General features: G+C 34.4%; 3 protein-coding genes across 4 annotated transcripts; all 3 read left to right on the top strand.

Annotated features, from left to right (window-relative positions):
* The first annotated feature begins 1,121 nt into the window (after nucleotides 1-1,121).
* Nucleotides 1,122-5,019, top strand: LOC110998527. Of its 2 annotated transcripts, none has more exons than XM_022267216.2 (2): nucleotides 1,122-1,285; nucleotides 2,382-5,019. In XM_022267216.2, the coding sequence occupies exon 2, from the start codon at nucleotides 2,399-2,401 to the stop codon at nucleotides 3,863-3,865; it is 1,467 nt and encodes a 488-aa protein (XP_022122908.1). In that variant the 5' UTR covers nucleotides 1,122-1,285; nucleotides 2,382-2,398; the 3' UTR covers nucleotides 3,866-5,019. The 2 variants fall into 2 exon arrangements, with proteins under 2 accessions (XP_022122908.1, XP_022122907.1); XM_022267215.2 differs by lacking the exon at nucleotides 1,122-1,285 and adding an exon at nucleotides 1,480-1,622.
* A 746-nt stretch (nucleotides 5,020-5,765) lies between these two features.
* LOC110998524 (sterol regulatory element-binding protein 1) lies at nucleotides 5,766-20,232 on the top strand. The gene is made up of 16 exons (XM_022267211.2): nucleotides 5,766-5,943; nucleotides 6,059-6,661; nucleotides 6,924-7,180; nucleotides 7,586-7,822; nucleotides 8,765-8,957; nucleotides 9,491-9,675; nucleotides 9,996-10,183; nucleotides 10,870-11,106; nucleotides 11,546-11,738; nucleotides 12,257-12,392; nucleotides 13,765-13,915; nucleotides 15,168-15,267; nucleotides 16,348-16,425; nucleotides 18,641-18,790; nucleotides 19,402-19,537; nucleotides 19,976-20,232. The coding sequence occupies exons 1-16, from the start codon at nucleotides 5,877-5,879 to the stop codon at nucleotides 20,191-20,193; spliced, it is 3,129 nt and encodes a 1,042-aa protein (XP_022122903.2). The 5' UTR covers nucleotides 5,766-5,876; the 3' UTR covers nucleotides 20,194-20,232.
* A 1,930-nt stretch (nucleotides 20,233-22,162) lies between these two features.
* Nucleotides 22,163-23,941, top strand: LOC110998526 (caltractin). Its single transcript, XM_022267213.2, has 3 exons — nucleotides 22,163-22,318; nucleotides 22,487-22,859; nucleotides 23,129-23,941. The coding sequence occupies exons 1-3, from the start codon at nucleotides 22,316-22,318 to the stop codon at nucleotides 23,290-23,292; spliced, it is 540 nt and encodes a 179-aa protein (XP_022122905.2). The 5' UTR covers nucleotides 22,163-22,315; the 3' UTR covers nucleotides 23,293-23,941.
* The last annotated feature ends 443 nt before the right edge of the window (nucleotides 23,942-24,384 follow it).

Raw genomic sequence — 24,384 nt, forward strand, 5'->3', positions numbered from 1 at the left:
TTTTTGAACGCTCTATCAGTGACTGGCGTAAACTGCGTTACGTTAGGGTTATTTGAATATGGAATCATTTTAAGTTGTTGGTTTTGTTATTTTATATAGTCTACGTCGCATTCATTTGTTTTATACGTGTTACAATTCGAATTAAGTTTTGCTTTTTCGTTACGCACCTTACTTGCGAAGACCTATTTCTTTTAATTGAATTATAATTTATTACGCACATTTTTAATTAGACATAGCTCTCGTAACCTATGAGGGAATCGGTAGGCTGAATTCTGTCTGTTTTATTAAAATTGTTACTTTCTATGACAAAAATGTTGCTTCCGCGGAATCGAACAGTTTCTGCGTAAACCACTAAATGCGGTTGCACACTACAATATCTAACTGTAAACTTTATTGATCGTTTGACACATTACAATTAATTTGTGGTTGACAAATTACAAACCAATTAAAAATGTAAACTTTACGTTATTTGTGTAACTTTTAATGCAAAACGATTGCACTTGAAAATGTGTAGCAGCTCTCTAACTTAGAAAGCATATTAATTCGAATTTTATGTAAATAAAATCGATTCAAACTAGAATTTATTTCTAGCGCGGCGCGAAGTTCAGCGTTAGCATACAAAGACAGGGCGAGGCTACAGCTTTTTATGAGCTGAATTCGGTTTTAATCTACGTGCACACAGGCTCAAACGTGAGTGCAGTGACTTACTGAAAATACAGTAGATCTACTGTTTTCTCTGTTACGAAAAAATATTCATCAAATATATAAACTCCTTAGTTTTTTGTTAATTCGTTTAAAAATAAAAAGTTTTAGAAAGGTTTTATACAAACCTTATGACCAGGGTTTCGTCTACATAAATATAAAAATATTATGTTATCAATACGGAATATTAAATTAACTTTAAAATAGAAAACATTTACTCGTTTTGGAGACACATCTACAGAATTTTACTGTACTAGCTGCGGCAGTGTAGCGTTACTTTCGCGAAGCACTATACGTGCGCGGGCGCACTCACGCACACATGGCCCGCTGCCCTCCTCACTGCAATTTGATGGCGCGACCCACACTCTCACGCAATTGCATACTGTGTGCGTAAAAAGCGCACAGAGGCGCGGGGTAAGGCGGGACGATCGTCCGCCTGCAACTAACAGTCACCGCTTGACGCTCGTAAGAGCACACCGCCCCCACAGGGCACAAATAAACGCGTACAACCCCCGTGCGAATAAGTGTTTATACGATCACATGTTGAGTTGGCAGCCCTGAAATCGGATCTTAATTTTTACAGGTAAGTTTCCAAATTTAAAAAATTTCGTAGACGTGCTACGGATCTACGAGATTATTTTTGTACTAGACTAGATTTAGTTGATTACCTGTACCTGTTTAGGTAAATTGTCAATTCAGTAAGGAAGGGCTATGTAAATGGGGTAGGGCGGTGCAGCGGGGCAGTGGACAATAATAATACACGTAGTAGTCAGTAGAGTCAGAGCGGACTCGCGCTTGGGTCTGTCAGTGCGTGTCGAACGTTCATAGCTGCAAGTTAGTGAAGAGTGCGCGTTCTGTAAATGTTAAATTTTGCCACTGTGCTATGTATCCTGCGTCTTCTTGTGACGGCATTTTGCCTGGTATGTAGTCGTCTTAGTTATAGCGATTATAAGTGACTTTAGAAATTTAATATTGTTGGACGAATGTGCAAAATTAATGCAAAAATTAATAATGCAAGTTAATAGTTAATAATTTGCGCTTAAATTATTTATTTTAAATTAATTAATTATTTTATTTCAGGACTAATTTATACCAAATGCTTTGTGTTCTTTACATAATTTATAATAGGTTTTTAATTAGTTATATTTAAAAAATATTTATAAAATAATATTTCGGAAATAAATTAATGAAATAAATAAATAAATAAATATTTTATATAAATTTTACACTATGCTGTACAGTGAAATTTTCAGGCGCCAAAGATTTTTTAACTCATTTTTTAACTCATCAATCAAAAACACCAAAACACTTTGTTGTTTTTTTACTTTTTAATTATTATGCAATAAAAACATGTTAATTTTATTCAAATTATATTATTTAGAGTAAATTTTATTATAATTGTAACGAAAGTAATTATTGCTGCTGAGTTGATATTTTAATTTATTTAAATTTTTATTTCAAACACTGAAAACATTCTAAAATATTTTTTTTTATATAATTTTATTAACGCATTTATACTTTTCGTTGTGCTCCATACCTATCAATAACAACGAACGTGACGTACGTTTAGTTATTGATAAACAAAAAAAAGTAATTCTAGTTATTATTTATTCTTATTAGATTTTTTAAATATAAACATTAAAGAATCATGTTTAACGATAACTCTCTGTTGTTCGCAGAAGCACAATTCAGCAAAATGGGTAGTAGCGAGGGTCAACAAACCTTCTGCCTAAAATGGAATCATCACAAGACAAATCTAGTAGAGATTTTAGAAGCCTTAATCAAAGTCGAGACATACGTCGACTGCACCCTGGTTGTAGACGATCAGGTCACATTCAAAGCTCACAGAGTGGTACTAGCCGCCAATTCGCCTTATTTCCAATCAATATTGGCCGATGTACCCATGGATCATTGCAGCATACTATTCCCAGGCGTTAAAGATTTCGAGATGCGCGCTCTCCTCGAATATATGTACACAGGCGAAGTAAATGTGACACAAGCTCATATTCCCCGCATCATGAAAGTCGCCGAACAACTGGAGGTAAAGGGCCTATTCGATATGACGGAGTTGAGACGCCGGCCGGGCAGCAGCGAGCGAACACCGGCTGCATCGCCCCCGCGTGTTGTACCAGCCGCGCCATCTAGCGTGTCACCGCCCGTACCTATCAACCGCTGGCCGCCCCCCGCGCCCCTGCTCTCCGCAGCCTACGATTCCGCTGATATGAACCCTTTGAAACGCAAAAAGTTGTCTAGCATGCTAGCCACTCGTGATACACCAATCCTAAGAAACGTTCTCGCTCAAAATACCTCCGTGGACTCATCACAACCTATCTCTTTAGTATGCCACCCTGTTGTTAAGCAAGAACCTCCTCGCTGGCACTCCAATGGCTCAGCGAATGAATCAGAGCGACCCCCGAGTCCCCAGCGTCCATTCGAACACCGCCCACGAAGATTATCATCACCCCACTATAACCGCTCATATCATTCTGAAGATGCCCATTCACCCTACACTGAGCGTTCATTTGAAGAGGAAAACACTCGCTCATTCCATCCCTCATCTCCACCTACAAGCATGCAACCAGATGTAAGAGCCGGCTTAGCACCGTACGTTCCACCTCAACAAAAGCCGGAATGGAAACGATACAAGCAATACACAAGATCGGATATTATGTCCGCGATTGAATGTGTGAGAAATGGTATGAGTGCGCTCCAAGCTTCCCGTAAATACGGCGTGCCGTCACGCACCCTTTACGATAAAGTGAAAAAACTAGGAATCACTACAAGTCGACCAATGAGTCGGGGCATAAAGAGGGAGTCTAACGGCGCCGCTTTCCCTTACGGCTTGAGCGGAACGGGAGGTAATGATGAGCACACACCCTCTAATCCATTGATTGACCCGTCATTTCTACAACAAGCTTTAGAAGGGGCGACGAGGGACGGGGGTAGAGAAGCCTTACACGCAATGGCGTTGGCCGCAGCCGCCCACGCCGCTCTGACACCTCGCACGCCACCGCGCTCAAGACCACAGTCCCCACGATCCCCGGCTCACGATGATGACCACGTTGAAGATCTTTCTGTAGCACGACGTCGCGACCCCGATCCTCCGTCTGGTGTGATTGTGCCACCCCGTAACTTCGCCCTCGACTGCAGTGAACGGGATTAAGCGGCACGCAATGTAAATGACTTGACAAGACTGATATAGGCGTACAAAGTTAGATAAGGCCCTTATTAGACTTAACTGGTAGGCCGCGTCGTGCGCGCGAAAGCCACGTAGACCGAGCGCTTCGGCCGGGCGATTGCAATGGGCCCCGTGGCCACATACTTATCTTCTACCTCTTTTCCTTTCTATTTATTTTCCAGCGCCATGCTGCCCTATAACGAAATCAAATTTCCGTTGATGGCTTGGGATGGCGGTGTCTTGTGATTTTATTTTTGTTTTCTTCTTTTTTTTTTGTTTTTAACATTTGTCTCTGTTAATAGAATAATCGATAAGTTAGTTATATGTGTAATGTTAAGTGAAGTGTAGAGCGGCAACCGTTAAAGGTAGACTAGGACGCGCCGGCGCCGGTAGGCACCTCTGGAAGGTCCACCTAGACGAGTTATTGTGCAATTTGTTGTCCGCGACTGTGATGTTTATAGACTGAAATACCGCCATTACCTCACGCTCGCTATAGTTTTGACTCTAGTCTGCACAGCACGTTGCAAATCCCGGTTTCATAAACCATAGATATCAAATATTATCTGATGACGCCCATCATCTGATTAGCGATGCAACTGTTTTAATACATTTTCATTACAATTGTTCATAGTTTTAAAATGAAAATATTTATTACATATTTCTCTTAGATATAATAGCTAAAATGCTCAATGTAATTTAAATAATATAATTCGATAAAACATCACTTTTAATTGTCAACTGTCATTCATGATTTATGTTAACTGTCACTATTGTTAAGTTAATTTTTTGAAGACTGATTTGTTACTTTAGTCTAGTTCAAATGCCATAGATACGATATATGTAATGCAAGTTGTTTTAATTATTAAGGGTGAACACGTTTTAGAGTGAGACACAAATATCACTACTGTGCCTTTTTGTTAATTTTTGGACATTCCAAGTAGGTTCACGTTTGCGCTGTTATTAAACACGATTAAGGCACTTTTAGATGTAATTTTAACGGGATAATAAATAGTTTATCTTGTCGAATTCCTAATCAATATATACCTCATAATTTAAGCTTTTATCAGATTTGTGATTGTATAAATTTTGTGCCTATTAATATGTTATAATTTTAGTTAAATCGAGTCTTAAGTAATTTTTAAAGGTTATGTAAGTTAATTGAAAACAATTATTGTGTGTAGTTTAAAATATTATTGAGTTTATGTCATCTACATACCTTATATTAAATAAGAACTTTATCTATATTTACAAATAATATAATGTTATCAATACAAATTAAACGTTTAAATTGATTCAATTCTTTTCCTTTATCCTTAATAAATTAATGGTCGCTAGACCGCGCTTTCTTCTGTGAGTTGAAGCCACTGAGTGATTAAAGGCTGAAAAGTTAGGGTACGAAAATAAAAACTGAAATTATAGAAATATATTATTATTATTTATTATTATTATGATTAATAGTACTAACAGTATTCTATTTAAATTTGAATATATTTATAATGGAAAGCACGATTGGCAAATTTTTTAGAAGTTAGTTTTAAAGAATTGCAACTGTATTGTGATATGTGGCGCCATCTCTTGTCGAACCTCCACTTAACAATGGTTTCTTCATCCTTGTCATGGTTGTTAATTTTTACAAGACGGAGTACTATGTAACTGCTTTGTGTAATCTCCGCTAGATGTCCCTGCAACCAAAAATAGGTAAATTAGTATTTTCTGGTTGCAATATGTCTTAGATAGGCTTTATCTTTATTAATGTTTATATTTATAATATTTTTATATAATAAGTAAAAGTTTGTCGAATATAAAATTCCGTTAAATGTAAATGGTAGGAAAACCGAGATGACGTAAAATCGCGCCATCGTTTTCCAAGAATCTGATTGGCTTAAATTTCTCATGTCAAAGTTGGTGCAAAATAGTGAGCTGATGTAAATAATTGTAAACACGAAAATAATATTGTAAATTTGCAATAAGTTTTTCTATTAACTAATAGAAAAATATGGATACAGACGAGCCTTTAATGAATAACGACGTATTCAACGTCAATGACATTGCTGATATAGAAGGTTAGAACATTTATATTCCATTGTAAATAACGATATTAAATGTAATGACTAATATTTATAAAAACTGAGGCTAAAAAAATGACCTTTCAATAACTCTGAATATAAATTATTTCAGATTTTCTCAGTGGCTGTGATGGAGATTTTATGGTAAAACTTGAGGAAGAACTTGCTTTAATTGACCGAGACATTCAACTTATCGACGTTGATACGAAACAAGGTGTGGACAAACCTTCGAAGGTTTCACCGGTTGTGACGAGTGGAGGGAATCCATTAGTATCACAATATTCTCAAAATAGAAATTCAGTTCCGGTTCAAGTTGCGGTACCTAAAAGTAGCCCACTGCTAGGCCAATATGGACGTGAAGAATCATACAATTTGCAGATTAAGAATGATACATTACAAAATGCCACACAAACCCCACCTGCTAAGACACCTCAGCAGACACCTATTATGGTTCAACAAGTTGTCCAAAGCCCACTGTATGTGAACTTGAGTCATGGAAGCTTGCAACAACTTCCTGATGGGCGAGGAATAGTTCAAATTGATGGCGTCCAAAAGGTCAACCAAGTTAAGACTACAACCAATCAGCCTATTTTACTTCCAAATAACACAAAGGGTGTGACTCCAGTGATTATTAAAAGTGATTCAAACTTTTCACCAGTTCTTTTGCAGTCAATTAATCCTGAAACTGTTATGTATACCACTGCTCCTATTCAAGGTAAAAATTGATCCTTTTTTAATGATAAAGCATATATATCATATAATATTTATGTTAATGATGCAATATTTCGTAATATTATTAGTAAAGGACTATTGGTGTTTATTTTCTTTCTGGAAAGACCAGGGTTGGCACTTGAACCCTCTTGAGTGAGCACAAACAACACACATCTCTAATGCCAATGCTAGTGTCGTGCTAGCCATTCTAGTCAAAACACATTAAGGTTAAATTTGTGTTTTAATTTACTATTTCTTATTTTCAGCATCAAATCCAAGTACAAATACACAAGCGAGCAATGATAATAGGCCTATCCATACCATTTTTGCGAATACTGGACACACTTTGTTGACTACAGGCATTGTCTTGGATGATAAATTTACCTTCAGTTCGTCAAACGGCCCACCTAAAGTAAAGGAAGTCAAGAGAAGTGCTCATAATGCTATTGAGAGACGATATAGGACAAGTATTAATGATAGAATTATAGAATTAAAGAACATGTTGGTCGGAGAAGATGCTAAAGTGAGTTAACAGAATTGTTAAATAAGAATAATTTAAACTATTCTTGCATTGACCAATTCATTTCACTATTTGCTTGAGTGTACGGTAATATACCGTCTTTAGTTATGTAGTTACTGTTGAAAATTGGTGCCTTGTGATTGAGTGACACACTCACTTTTTATTTAAACTAGTTGTGCATTGATATTTTTTCCGGTATTCTGAAAGTATTGCACACTTTTGCATCTATACTATACTATCGTTAATTATATATTAAGTAGAATAATGTATAGAAATACAGAAATTATAACTGACAGTCACAATATAGACTTGAAAAAACAAAGTTTTAATTCTAACAGTACCTTACTAGGACACATTCGTAGACTATAACGGTTCTAATATACTGATTAGTGTTTTTGACGTTTTCAGTTGAACAAATCAGCAATCCTACGAAAAACTATAGATTACATAAAGTATTTACAAAACCAAAATAGTAGGTTAAAGCAAGAGAATGTGGCTTTGAAATTGGCATGTCAGAAATCAGGAGTCAAAGAGGTGTTCGAAGGAGCGTATACGCCACCCCACAGCGATGTGTCGTCGCCCTATCATTCATCATCGCCGCATTCGGCTATGGATAGCGATAATCCTTCCTCGCCGGACTTTAGGGTGAGTATACAGATCTATAGACAAATATTTCTACTTCCTTACTTATATCAAACTTTAACTAATATTTAGTTAAAGTTTGATATGAAAAAAGTGAATCGTGGCGGACACAAAAGTTACTTACTGATTTTAGTCCGAGATCCGGCTCGAAGGACCAAAATGTACCCTCAAAAATGCTTTAAATAATTTAACAATTTAATGATAATAAACAGTGTATACTGTACTCACTCGCGTATAACAAAATATTACATTTATACTAAGAAATTAAATATTTAAATGCCGTCTGGTTATTTGGGGCGTAACTCCAATTTAGGCAATGGCCGCTTATAAAACTAAGAAATCCTCTTGTCAACGAATCACAAATACAAAGGTTTACTTTTCGCACACACACATATGAAACGTTTTTTAGAATTTAATACTTCTTAAGTAGTCTCTTTTACTCACATCGTAGACACAACTTGATAGAAAGAGACGAGAGAGCGCAATTAGTTTTTATTAATAAAGGGATTTTACTACAAAAATATTGTATAAGTTGTCAAAGATGTAAAATTACTTTTCTTTTGTATTACTTGCATTAAATCATAAATTAAGTTCAGCTAAGTAACACGAAATTTAATTGAAAATAATTATATGGTACTCATACTAAAGTAACCTGTGGCTCTACCCTTTTAGGTCGAAGCCTCAAATATCAGTTTCACGATCAGTTGTCAATCTAAGAGTCAAGTAGGTGATTAGCCTCACAAGCCGTCTCCTTTTTGAGTCTTAGTCAAGTGGGTTTCTGCACAATGTCTTCCTTCAACTGTTCGAGCAATTGTTAATAGACAGAATTGGATCAAACCTTTATGCGTAGGCCAACACTGCAATCAGAAGGTTCTCAAGTGCGTTGCCGGTATTTGAGGGAATGTTATGCTCGTATCTACATAATCTTTTATATGATTGATGCAGATGGATGACAAGTACTCCAAAGTGGTGATGGGTATGGGTGATCACTCCCGTCTTGCTCTGTGTGCCTTCATGGTTGGGTTGATAGCGTTCAATCCATTTAGCGCCTTCTTCGGAAGCGTTATGTCAGACACACGTGCAAACGATTTCAATGCGCATTTGGATCAACGCAGGATATTATCAGACACGGATTATGGTAAGATTTGGGCGTGGCCTAATGTTGTACCGTCATTGGTTACGATGTATACAAAAATAGTGATAAGTTTACTAGAATAGAACATACGCACAATGTTAAAACTATCTAAAGTTAGTTATTCTTTTTTGGGAAAAGGGTTCTTCTTTAATAAATAGCCAGAGGCTCTTTTATCTCTGCCTTTTAATAATTTGGATTTTTGAAAAGAGTACCGACAGTTTTTTACGCAGTCTTGTTTCTCTCGGCCTACACCCTCTGTCTTCTTTGCCGATGAGTAGGGATTTTGTGACAAATCTAATAACGTGGGATAAGTGATATATCTTATATTCCAAAATAAACATTTTTTATTGGTGATTTTCGCCCATTTTATATAGCTTTATAATTAGATTTTGGAATCGTACTGTTATTTATTAAATTATATAAATTTGCTTATTATTTTTTATAAATATATATAGATAGTGCAATCCAGTCGTACGCTAAATCCACTAGACCAACGCTGCCTAATAGATCTTCGATTAATTTGATTTTTTTTTCAGACGGTTCCCACGGCTGGGGATATTGGCTATTCAATATGTTTTTGATATATCTTGTGAATTTCGTCATACTCGGCGGATGTTACGTTAAACTATTGGTGTATGGCGATTCTGTTCCCAAACCGCAGTCGAAAGAAGCCAATCTTTTCTACGAACATAAGGCCCAAGCTGAAAATTATTTGAAAAAGGTATTTTTAAACTTTTTTGTACTACCCTCATAGTAGTATGTTATGTTTTTGATTGTATTCTCTGTCTTAAACTTCGTTACAATAATAGAAAACAAACGAAACGACTAGAAGTTTTCTATTTTAAATGGTAAAATGTTCTGCTTTTATGTTTATTGTTATATATATATGTTTATTGGTTTTAATTTTTCGTTATATATTACATATTACGGCCAGCTAGATAATGCACGACATATATGTCGATAATAAATCTATAAGCGCTTACATATGAAAATTTTACTCGTCTAAAAAATAGATAGCATGAGGGTAGTTCGAAATTTCAGGGTGAACTGGCAAACGCGCGTACGGAGTTACACAGGTGTCTGGAGGTGTGTAATAAAAGCGTTCAGTCGTGCGAGCGCGGTCGTGCGAAGTACACGTCTCTGGCAGCTGCGGCATTGCGACAAATTATGCAGGCCATGCCGTTCGGAGGGTTTTTAGCACGACGGGCGGGAGATTTGTTCAATGACAGGTATTTTTAACAAAGTTCGTTAGTACTGCTCTCGGTGTAAAATAAAAAATATTGAGTGGTTTTATGAAACCGCGGTAAAAGTGAAACTTTTTTTCACTTTATAGACATTTAACTAATCATTTTTGGAATAATATTCTATTAAGAGTATAAAATCGCTTTATCATCTTAATTTTATATTCGGAAAATTGGAATGATAATGGGACTAATAAAATTAGACTAAGTCTCCAACTAATATTTTTATTGAATTCTGTGTCTTAGAGAGTACGACATACATAATACTTAACAATTATTTAGATTATATACACATATTAAAATAGCGTGGAGCACTGTCACAAATGAATAATAGTCTAATCACTACACGGTCAGCTGCTGCGAAATATAGGCGCCGCCATATTGGCCTCGGCTGCTATGACGAGCGCCTTTCACTTTATCCCTACTCCGCGGCCGACCGTCACGCGACATGCGTCACACAGAGCAAAAAGTTTCAGACGATGTAATAAAAGTTTCACTTTAATAAAATCAATGGCGCCACAACCTCTTTAGGTCTAGGCCTCCGATTTACTGCATCTTTTACTTGTTCCAAGGTTTTTAAGTAATAAATACCTGTATACGAACGCTTCCAAGGGTCTATTTAAAACAATAGTTTAATCCAAGAGAAATCGGATAATTATTTTGATTATTTTAAGCCCCGCCCGCAAAGCAGCGAAGCACTGGGCCTTTGAGGTGTCCACTGTATCGCATAGATTGGCCCAGTTGGAGCTATTATCTCCGCACAGTGGTCGCAGCGAGCGTTTGTTACTCGCCCTTCAAGCTGTGAATCACGCTGAGGTGTCGGGAAACAAGCATTTGTTGGCTGACACGTATACAACGGCCGCTTTGGTCTTTAAGGAATATATGCCGAAGATCGGGAATCGCCTGTGCGGGTGAGTATTAGATTTGTATGGTGTTTTGGAACTGTAGCCACTGTATACGTACCTGAAAGGCCGGCTACGCACTTGCAAACCTGGTGTCGCAGGTGTTCATACGGTATGGCACTTAACTTTAAGCTTGTTAAACTTAGAATAGATACTGATCTGTACACATACCTTAAAGGCCGGCAACGCACTTGCAAACCTCCTGGTGTCACAGGTGTTTATACGGAATGGCAATTAACTTCACCACCGGTAAACCTATAATAAATAGCGCACTGTGTATGTACCTTAAAGGCCGGCAACACACTTGCAAACCTCCTGATGTCGTAAGCGTCCATATGCGACCGCCCACCTATTCGTGTACCTAATGTTTTAGATAGATTATTAAGAGATGTTCATATAGTTAGATATTATCAGTTAATATTTAAATAACAGTTTATACCCCATCTAGGTATTATCTCCGCGCTTGTCATCTATGTTGGGACAATGGGGCGGACTGGCCGCTACGTGTACGCTGGTCGGCGAGTACGCGCGGTCAACAGTTCTTGCGTAAGCGCACGTGGACGTACGAACAGGCGCCGCCCGCTGCAGCGCTCTTCTCGCGTATACCCTGCCCACAGGATCCACTTTCATATGCCATGAGGGTAGATCATTATTTTTATGAAAAACTACTGCTCACGTATGCTGTCCATTTTGAAATAACCACAGAACCAGGCTTAAAGAGTAAAAAGCCTACAGGACGTTGAAAACGAATTTCGAATTAATTTAAAAATAATAATATTGAGTGTTTGGCGGTACGAGGTTCCGTTTAGTAAATATCCTATCTTAATATATATAAATCTCCTGTCACGATGTTTGTCCGCGATGGACTCCTAAACTACTTAACCGATTTTAAATTAAAGTGGCACACCGCGAGCAGTCTGGTCCAACTTAAGAGATAGGATAGCTGGATCTTAGATCTTTAATTATAGTCGCAATTTTATTTTATTGCAAAAATTTATTATTTGATTCAATTCTAACAGATGGCGCTGTGTTTCACATAAGTTCTCCTACCGTTTCCCTTGAATAGTTTACTACTATGTAATATAACAAAACTCTTAGCCACAGCAACGCTTGGCCGAGTCTTCTAGTAAATCATATAAACGTAGGCTTAATATTTCAGTCATATCACCTGGAACTTCTGCAAAAGAGTCTTCATATGCTCCTATGCGCAGACGAAAGGAGCAACACAAGGGACGTGCTGGAACTAGTTAAACTTATAACTGACGATGTCTCTACGGATGCTCCAAATCATTCAGGTACCTTTTGACTTATTCATCATAACCATTCTAAAATGTATCCCACAAAAAATTAGCCTGGTGCAAATGGTTGAATATTTTTTTTTAATCAACGCATACTCCGTAACGATAACCGAAACAATCGGATATCCGAAATAAATATATATCCGTAAACGTATCCGTTTCACAACTTTCGGATAGTTTCGGATAAGGGCGAAGTCTAAAATCTAGAAAAAAATACATGTTTCGACAGGTTATTGTTAATTTTCATTACTCACAAAAACAATTTAAATGAAAACATTTAATATGTTATACGTAGGTTGTAAGTTAATATGTGCAATAAAGCTAAATGATTTTGCAAAGCCATTAAATTTATAGCAATTTTATTTTAATATTTTAGTAATATATAATAATTACTTACCTATATGACCGATTATAATACCAACTGATAATCTAGACATAGATAAAACCTATATGTAAAACTTAATAATTACATACCTACTACTTGTGTTTATATTTTACTTTATTTCAATAACCGTATTCGAAACCGATATAATTTTATTCCTATATCCATATCCGTATCTAGATCCGAAATATCATATCCAAAACATCTGTACTCACAACATAGAATTTTAGCATAACACTCCCGCCTCTTATTTTTTTATGGACTATCGGAAAATACTATAATTTTTGTGGAACAAATAGTTTGAAAGTCGTAATTAATCCGACGACTTCGACTAACGCCTACGCTTTTCATTTCGTAATAAGACCCCTGAAGAACCGCCATACTGGTACAAATGACCCACTATTTTGTGTCACTATCTCCCGGCCTAAAACGTTCATTACGGACATCAAATAAAAAAGTATACTTTGTAAATATTCCATTTGACACCAAGAAAGTATTAATTATAGTAATCAAATAAAACATGTATATCAATAGCTTGTAATCATTAATATATGAAAAAGCCATAATTGAAAATATTGATTGTCATACATCAGTCACGTGATCATAGTCAGAGTATGTTTGTAAATAATAAGTCTTCGCTTGTTTAATCCTAATACAGTAAAATTCCGTCGTAAACTTTTTTGAAATATGTATATGGGTTTTTCTGTACGTGTAGTAATCAATTCGTTTGTTTACAAACATGTTACGTCATAGGGATTGGCGAGACGCCATCTTGAATTTAATTCACAGCTTGCATTATTATTTTTCATACAGAACCTTCACTTTTTGAAAATATTTTATTTCGTAAAGGATAATCTAGAGATGTAATGGTGAAAGATTTTTAGACAATTATTTTTATTTTTTTTTACGAATATTATAATTATTAGAGTATTTTCAATTGTGAAATTCTTAAAAATTCCTCCTATAATGAAAATAATTGATATTTAGGTTGTTGGGACCCCGTAATGGAGTGGTGGGCGAACATAGTGGGTGTGGCTGCCACCTGGTTATTGGCGGACAGCAACAGATCTGCTAATATCGGAGACAGATTGAATATCCTACCGGAGGCATTGGCGAACTGTGAAGATCCTCTGCCGGGGTAAGGTTAACAGTTGTATAAAGCTGATTTGTTTTTGTATGTTCGTTTAATCCATCAATTATACCATTAACACAGCGAGCTAGCTAAAGCCGTGTAAAGAAATCTATGAAATGAGGGTAGGTAATTTAACGGATTACCGTCAAAAATTTAACATATTTAAAAATGTAAAAAAATTCTCTCTGTTTCTAAAGATATTTAAACATTATTACCGTGGATGAAACCGAGCGGTATTGCTAGTTATAATTACAATTTATACAAGTAATAACAGTTTTGTAAAGTAAAATAAACGTGTAATATATTTTTTTAATATCAAAAAGAAAATGAATCTGATCGACTTAATGAGAAACTACTAGCTAGACTTTCTGGCCCTGTATTGTCAATTTATCAAGACCGTATATAAAACCCATAGCGCTATAACATTTTGGGTCTGGGCCTCAAATTTCTGATCTGTTCATTTGTTATTTTTGAATTAGCTAGGGATATTTCCATTGGGAAAGACAGACGGTTATAATGTTTTCCTTTACCGATCAAGCGATTATTAAATGCGCATATAGAAAGTCCATGGGGCTTTCTACGTCCTGAAGTATGAGAGTCACACTCTGACCACATTTAAATAGGCTATTAATAAAGCCCAGGAAAATCATACACTCTCCACTGGCTCTGCGACCCAAAAAGTATCTTTGCCTTCGAAATATCAACTTTCCAGTATCCCATCCTACTCCACGACGATTGCTAGCTGTCGATCTAGCAGTAGGCCGACCTACTGTTTGACCGCAGGCTTAAGTAGGCTTCCTTCTCGATGTATTTCTTCATCGTATGAACTGTTAAATGCGCATATAGATAGTCCATAGTCCACCTTAGAAATGAGGGTCGAAGACTGACTGAGACAGATAGATATAATTTATTTTGGATTACTTAATAAACCGTGGAAGACATACTCACTTCGCTGGCTGTGCGACCCAAAAACTGTCTTGGCCTCCGAAATGACAAACTTCCACTCCTGCCAATTTGTTCCCAAGTTTTCTTGCGATGTTTTCCGTCAATGTTCGAGCGAAATACGCACATAGAAAAAAAATCCATTGGTACCCAACCTCAGTGTCGCACGCAAAATTAGGCGTTATTAATGCGGTCATTTTTAACAATTAAAATCTTTGTGATGATTAGATTCTAACCGATGTTTATAAACATAACCATACAGTTAATTGTATTAAATGGTTTATTATCATATTATTGTTTGAATTGTAAACAATAGAGCACTGCATATGGCGTACAAAAGCCGACGCGGTCTACTCTCTTTAACTCAGTGCAAGGATGGACGGACCATCGAGAAGACATCACAGACTATACTTAAGGTATTTATTTATTCGTTAAATCTTTAATAATGTTTTGTGTTCTTAATTTAAGGTTAAAACTTAAGGAGTTTTGAGTCCAAAAATATCCTATAATTATTTATATTATAAATAAACCATTTTGAGTAAAGGGACCTCTTGTATTTATTATTTTTGAAAAATATGTTTTCTTGCCTATGAAATTGGCGATTTGTCGTACTGGCCACTTTGATTCAAGTATGGCCTCTTTGGTTAGAAATTCTAAATTCAATTTTTTTTACTCGTTTTTCGAAGAACCATTATTCATTTAATTTTCTTTTTCTTCTTTTTATCACTATATTAATTGTAAAAAGGACTCAAATATATTTAAGAATATTTTAGACTATTATTATAATTGAATCTGATAATTGACTTTTTTAAGCAGTTATTCGTCTCTTGCTGTCCAATTGTATTTGCTCATAGGTGAAAAGATACATATTGTCAATTAGAGTGATGTATATTATATAAATAGTTCGTAGATAATTTTGGGCTCTACATACTTAATGATACTTATAAAAAATAGTTTAGGACATTGCCAGAATCAATTAGACTATTTATTTGGTTTACACATATCTCAGGAACTACTAGAATTATTTATTACAATACCTAGGTAATATAATTATAAAACTATGTCCATGCTAACTGTGCTTGCTTTTGTACATAAAAAACGTGTGTGTACTTATGTACAAAAACAATTATCTTTCTAAGATCCTTATCTAAGTTTTTAGAAAAAATGGCACTAACAATAGAAGAACTAAAATGTTGACTAGCTTATTTTAGGGTGTCTGGTTTTTGTGACGGTGTGCATCAAAATTTTTTCACAGCTTCTTCAGAGACGTATACTCCTGTAACTAATTCACTTTTGTCATGACTAAGTATTTCTATAACATCGAACCTAAATCTAGTTGTCTAAACTGTCAAACCAATTTCTCTATCCGAAGTTTGACATATTTGACCACATAAGATTTGATACACTAATTTGTATGTCTAAACATCCCAATAGATATTTCTATTATATATTTATGTGGTTTTCTCGAATGTTCCATTAAAACCTTTCTATTGCAGGTATGCGATATTGCTGGAGCGCGTTTGGCCGACTCCCTGGCATATTATTGCTGCAAGAAGCCTACACAACTCATGATGGTGAGTTATCTTTTGTACTTGGTTTTGTTCTTTAAAATTTATATTTTGAAAACTCTAGAATTTTTACTCATCAAAATACTTTTAAATGAAATTTGACATATACAGTTTTGCCGTAATCAAAACATCTAGTTGTAGTAATAGTGTCACTGTCAGCTGTCAAGTCACGCGCAATTAAATTGTCGCTGTAGGCTGATTTCATAATAAAATGCTTGGCTATTTTTTCTTTTGAACAAAAGAAGATAGTGTATTCCCATTAATAGAGACTATAAGTGTTATTAGGCACTTTAATGTTAATATACTAATTAAATGATGTCCCAGTGAATATAAAAAGATTTATAATTGTGTGTGACTATGGCATAAATAATTATATGAATAAATGGCTAGACTGTAAGACATTGACATACAGGTACAGAAGTTTGATTGTCACGGGAGTGCATTGTAGTTGCATTGCACTTGTCATTAATATTGTGCAATATAACTACAGGGCAACTCTCGCGATGGTCCTTTGCGTCGCATGCAAGATAGAAGCTTTTTAGATTTTTATTTAAGTTGCCAACAGCTTTTTATATAAAACCAAATGTATTAAGTTCATGTACGTATTAGGGAGCGTACAAGTATAACGTTTAGAAATTTTGGGAGATTGGCTCCCTTAGGTGAGCTGAAAAGTTCGTAAGCTGACACATAGATGGCGTTTATAGTAAATTAATATGATTTTAGTGAAAAAACAATTTGTTCTATGTTACCCTACGAACTGTTCATCCCATTTTATGTATTTGTGCGTTTGTGAGACTATTTACTTAATACATTATTTTAGACACATCAAATTACCTCATGTATATTAAGTAGTAAATATAGCGTGTCCCCTATATTTTACTTATCTAGTCTATAGTCTATGCATGGCATTCCCCTCGAATGTGAAACAAAAGATGAAACGATTTGACCGTTTGACGTTTAAACCTAGCGTCTTTTGTTTTACATTTTCCAAATAGTTTTAAGATTTTTTTGCCTGTGAATATTAATTTAGTTTTTTTGAGTACCAGTAGAATTTTGTAGTTTCCAAAGATATTTAAATTATTTGTTTATAGTATTACGAAAATTTGTATGTTTTTTTTTGTTTATAATAGGGTGCAAACAGGCAGATACCATGCTATACTATGGATCTAACTTAACTTAAAAGGTTGGCAGCGCACTTGTGACCCTTTTGGCAGTGTGAGTGTCCATAGGCGGTGGCATCACTTAACATCCTGCCCGTTTGCCTCCTGTAACATAAAAAAAAACCTTAGGTCCCACCAAACCAGTTTGTCTGATATCACTTTCCGTTTAAGTATTTTTTTATACTTTCGTGTACTGAAGAATGATGTTTTGTGTAAACTTTCTATATGAAGGCCCCAATATAATCCCGGACGAACTATGTTATATATAGCAAGCTATATACTTTTGTTCATATTCAAATACGAATGGGCGTTGGAACAAGAAAATCTCCGCCACTTTTCTTTATCGCCAACAAACAAGGAAATTGTAAGAAAAACAATGTACATTAATTTACTAACGTGTAATATGTGTTCTAAGTAGATAGCGCCTTTTGAAACTTATTAGAACAAAGAAATTTAGAAACGAAACTGTCAAAAATGTATTGGATTTTGGCATATGGGAGTCTGAAACTTGCTAAGTTTTGTACCTATTAAATGTAGTCTGTGATTTTCAGTTTGTTTGATAATATGGTGCTTAAATTAATACGATAATAATAACAATAACGATTATGTTCACGTCGTTATGACGTCACTTTCTCTAAGTAATAACAATAATTAAGCCGCATTTATTCCTTGAAACATTCATCCATCTTAACAGAATATACTTAAAATTACAGGGAAACAAAAATAATAATTTTTTTTTTTGTTTAACAATGATTTCTTATTAAGAGTAAAGGCCTCCTCTAACTGGCTCCATCTCACTCTCCATCTTTCTCTATCTAGATTATTTGTTTTCCCAATCTTCTGCACCCACTTATTTGAGTTCAGCCTACTGTGAAGAAATCCCCCCTTTTTCTTTACCGCTGACATTTTCACTCATTGATTGTGAGATTATGTGTGTGTGAGATTGTGGCTAAAATCTGTCAAACTCTATCACTACTACTATGTTATGTCACTTTCAAGTTTTGACATTATCTGTCAAACTTCGTCTGACGTTTCCAAATGTAATGCAATGGATTTCACAGTTAATGCAAGTACTTTGCTGTGATTGGATGCTGGAAGTACGCGCCGGAGTGTGGGAGGCTACCGTGGAAGAAGGTGCGGCTTCGCCTGCGCAGCTTAAAGCTTTTCAACGGGATTTGCATTCCTTGAGGCGCCTTTCGCAACATTTACCGGTAAAGTTCGGTTTTTTTATAGCCTTGTATTAATTAGATAAATTAATTAATGTTTACGTTTGGGTAATCCAAGATAATATAATTCAAGTTAATCATTAGAGAGTAAATTAAGATATAATATAAGAAGAGAATAATGAATTCCGATTGCATTTGTATTTTTTTTTATAGAACAGGGGGTAAACGGGCAGTAGGCTCACCTGATGTTAAGCGATACCGCCGCCCATGGCGGGCATGGCCATATGAGTGACGAAGGGATTACGTGTGGGACCCCCATTAGAAACAAATCGGTATCGCATAACATCAGATGAGGCCCATTGGCCCCGTTGTAAAATAAAGGACAGGCATAACTGAACAGGTCTACTTGCTAAATAAATTTGATTTATCTTATATATTCATAAATTCTTACTATAATTTGTTGCTTTTTTTTAATTTTGCAGTTTTTAATTTTATTCTTTTGTTTTTCTTTTAAATGACACTTTGTCTTTTAATGCTTGTTTTCTGTTTTTTATTTAATCTGTGTAATCTGTTTTGGCTTTGTGTTTTGTATAATAATATGTGTTAAGTAGCTGTTGATTACTTATTATTAAATAAATAAATAACAATAATTCCAGTGGGTGACGTCACGGGTCTTCCTCCACTCGGCCGTGTGTCGCATGATGGCTGGCGCAGCCCCGCGACGCACTCAGCAGTTGCTGGATGGATCGTTACGACCGAGGCTCAATAGATCCTCTATTATTTGTGGAAAAGGTATACATATATTATTATTTAGAGATTGTATTATTAGCTAACCAGACGTACACACAGTCTGGCAACACCAATAGGAGAAATAATCTATTTTATGGTAAAAGAAAATGTTTTTTTTAATATTGTCTATGCGCAATAATACTTAAGACTAATATGTCAAGTAGCACTTACAGTCTATTAAGGAGAAGACACTATGTTCTTGTTATCTTTCAAAACATTCTACATGTTTGTCTTTGAAACCAACTTGGCAATCCGATATGAGCTTCTTGTGTATGGTTTCTAGTTTTAAGCATTTAACATTCGCACGAACGGTGAAGGAAAATTTCGTGAGAAAACCGACTTAATAAATAAAATAAAATAAAATCATTTATTTCAGACCAATTAATAAGTCCATATGTTATAATTAAGGCAACACTAATTAAACTAAAATGAAATTTCTAGAACGGGCCCTAGAAAGTGGGGGCGGTGAGGGTGAACGCGCAGTGGCCTTATACATGGCGTGCAAACACCTGCCCAGCGCGGTTCTAGCTGCCCCAGGTGAAAGGGCTGGAATGCTGCAACGAGCTGCTGCCACTTTACAGCGCATCGGACATCGCAGCCGCCTGCCGCATTGCTATCGGCTTATGAAGTCCTTTGGGACATTGCCTGTTGCGCCATAGATCACAAAATCTAGTTTAATCTAAATATTTTTTTATTTATTCAATTGTTTCATTTCACATCATATTTAGAGACAGATCACAAAGTTCTAGTTTTTCAAATATTTTTCTATTTATTCAATTGTTTTCGAGGAAGTAGTCTGTGTTATTTTTTTTTTCGGCCCCCTATTATTTTTTGTCTATAGTTTTAAGTTATAAAATGCAATTTTTCTTTAAGTAATGAGTAAGTTATAATAATAAAACTCACTAAAAATTAACTTATCCGCCTTATAAAACGTGGATACAATTTGTCTGTTACCATGGTAACAATGTTATTAAACAAATCAATAAAACCATAGTAACAAATAACAGTTTTATAATAAGACCGAAGAGGTTTTTTACAAAAAATATAAACTGATATTTAATATTTTTATTGTTTATTAATTCTCGTGTAGGTACTTCTATGTCCTATTACATAATTCATCGTGCCCATCCATAAAACGTTTATTAACTATTCTCAGTTTTAATATTTGAATTGAAACGTTTAAAAATTTACCTAAATTTCCCCTCAGTAAATTCTTACCCGTAAAGAACTATTTGAATCCAGAGACTAGAAGTTTCTTAATGTGAAATGAGGTTTGTTGACAATTGACGGAGACATATGTCACATTATAAATAATAATGAATATATAGTATTTAACATTTATTTATAACTTAAAGTTTAAAAATGTTAATTTTTGCAATTTAATTTGTGCAACGCAGTGTTTTTCTATATTAAGAATTAGTAGCACGAACAATGTTTCATAGAATTATTATTTTACCTACGCCACGTAAAGGCTATTTGACAGTATGAAAAATAAAAGGTTACTGAGAATGCGAGTGCCGAGTACCTGTATGAAACGTGGCTTTATAAACAATAGTTAATTTATTAAGAAAATCATCATTTGTTTTTTTTTTTGTAAATATGTTTTCGATTTATCTTAATACTCACTTTGAATTTCATCATCATTAGGTGTTTTTGATTGAAATATGTGTATTGTAATTAATTAAAAGATCAGTTTACCTAACGTTTGTTTACGTTTTTACAGACTTGGTATGTCATAGAAACTGCGACGCCATCTTGTCAAGACAAGCATTTTGGCGGGTTTTTGAAAAATAAATGTTTAATTTGAATCTTATGAGCTTAACTGAATTAAAAATAATATATAGTTATTAATAATTTGATATTGTTATTACAATCTTGTCAAATAGCGTGTTAATACTATTGTGAATTAAAAACCCACTAAAATCTTCTAAATCGAACGGTTTTGTTTCGTTCAAGTTATATTAAATTTTTAACAGTGATCAATACTTAGTTTTTTTTACAATTAATAATATAATTTACCTTTATTTAGTTAAGCTGTTTAGCATGTATTTTAGCTTTAATGTAGTTTGTACTTTTTACTTGAGTAATGATAAAGTTTTTACGAAAAAAATGCGTTTTATTATACCTAATTATTATTGGTAATTAGGTATCAAACTTTAATTAACATGTCAAGGTCACCTTCGTACAATTTTGGCCTCTAGGGCAGTCACGGATTTTGACGCGTCGATTCAAGTTTAAAATATTCCATTATTCCAATGTCAAAATTTCAACTCTATGGGTGCTGTCGTCTTGCACCGGTTCCAAGTCTTAATAGACCGCTTTCTTATCCGTATTCTGGGAATCTACGCACGATAAGCACCCTAACGAGCAACTACGGAATAGAAACACCAATTGGCTAGTGATGCAAGTGGGAATGGATAGGCTATCCACTCCAAAGAGATTTGAATTATATACCTTAGCAGCGCCTGTTTGGGACCCGTAAGGAAAGCCGAAGCGTGGCCGTCCCAAGCTAACACACGTCTTTTTTAAACACATTCTATCTGTGGTTTATTTTTAATGCCAGAAAATATATTATTATCTGGGCCCTGTCACACAACAATGTCACAATTTCACAATGAGTAATCTGTGGGTAAGATTGTAATCGGTACGATTTTTAAAAACAATGAAAACTTGTTGATACTAATTTTGATAAAATAATATCTGAAAATTTATTTTTTAAGATTTTCGTGTAATTGAAAAGTAGTAAACCACCCATAAAAAAAACATTGCTTAGCATTTGACATGGTGCGTATTTTCTTGGTATACTTTTCCTGGTGAAATTATTGATTATTTTAAGTTAACTATTCCCTTATATTTTGTAAATTCTACTCGAATAATATACAATATAACTGCGGCAAAATATTCCAGTGAGTTCAGTTGTCTTATTTATTATTTGTATAATGTTAATTTTAGGCAACTGTGGTAGCTAATCCACCGAAAAAGACTAGCAATTCTAACAACCAAGCAACAACTGGCGTTCGTAAAAAGTCTGGACCAAAATTTGAACTTTCTGAAGAACAGAAAAGGGATATTAAAGAAGCATTCGATTTATTTGATACTGAAAATACTGGTAAAATAGACACTAAAGAATTGAAAGTAGCTATACGCGCTCTGGGATTTGAGCCAAAGAAAGAGGAAATAAAAAAAATGATTGCAGAAATAGATAAAGGCGATGGGAAGGTCTCATTTGATGATTTTTTAGATTTAATGACAGTTAAAATGGCTGAAAAAGATACAAAGGAGGAAATAATGAAGGCATTCAAACTTTTTGATGATGATGAAACAGGTAATTTTATAAATTTAATAATAATTGTTCTTTAGTATCTATGTATCAATTAATGGCGTCTTAGCTTTGAAACCCATTTGGTTTATTTCATGATACATTAGATAGTGTTTTTATTTTCCTATGAAAAAGAGTCATTGAAGATCATTGCTAACAAGAAAATAGTTCTTTAATACTACCTTTTTCTTACTATGGGGCAGACATTTATCAGGGGAGCATACTTTTATTTATTCTAATGTCTTTTCTCATACGTTATTTCTCATGTATTACAGGAAAAATATCCTTTAAAAACCTAAAAAGAGTTGCAAAAGAATTAGGTGAAAATTTAACTGATGAAGAACTTCATGAAATGATAGATGAGGCAGATCGGGATGGCGATGGTGAAATAAATCAGGAAGAGTTTTTACGCATTATGAAGAAAACTAGTCTATATTAGGTTTAGTATTTTTATAAAAGTGCACAAAAGCTTTTAGTTTTATTGTGGCTGGTACTACATATACTGTTTATAAGGTTCCTTACCTTACATCTGTTTAGTTTTTCTTTTTAAGATTGTTTAAAAAACGTATACTGTTTTGATATACTATTAAGAGCTATAAATTTAAAAAATACAAAGTCAATATTTACAATATTTATATTTGTCCAAATGAGTATATTACCTCTCTCAATCAATGTTGTCAACTTCTATTTAAGACTGTTAATTCTGTTGTACAATTTCTATTTTTAAGACAGTCTATTTATCTGTGGATTTTTGAATTGCTTATTACTTATAGAAAACTTACTTTGGTTTTGGCTTACGTAAGTACTAAAAAAAGGAGCTTAAAAAGTTTTAAACATTTGTTATATTATTTACAAACAATAATGTGCATTAAAGTAAGAACTTTAATGCACATTATAAAAGCTAAGTAATACCGCCATTATATCCTTTAATCATCTTTTAAAAGAAGTTGACTACACTACTTTTTAGTGCCTTTTGACTCCCAACAAATAGTCTTGGTCTAATTAATGAACCTTTCTTGTACTTATTAGTGATTTCTCATTTATAAAAACATTATAAATATTTTGAATCAATTTCCTATACTGACTTAATAATATTGAATAATAAATACATGTGATGTATTTATTATATATAATATTATATAACATTAGAACTAACGTCACATGTATCTATTATTCAGTATTATTTGCACAACAATTGCTATTCAAGGTTAGTTAAGAATTTACCTAATAAAATATATTCTAAAATATCTTTGTTTATGTACAAAAACTAAGGTCACATAAGTTATCATTGCAATGATTGCAGCAAACTAACAATGGTTCCATAATTTTGAAATAAATATTTAAATTTGATAACATTTTCTATCACTCTACTGAATTTAAGTTTGGATTCTGTATAACACATTAAATATTGTTTATAAAATTATCAGTGTTTAAGGTGTAACCAATTGATTTACTTCAACAACCACAATGTGCATTTTAATCAAGGTTTTTATTGATAACTAAGCCAATTTCCATGTCCATGTATTGCAGA

This window comes from Pieris rapae, chromosome 22, assembly GCF_905147795.1.
Source record: "Pieris rapae chromosome 22, ilPieRapa1.1, whole genome shotgun sequence".
NCBI lineage: Eukaryota > Metazoa > Arthropoda > Insecta > Lepidoptera > Pieridae > Pieris > Pieris rapae.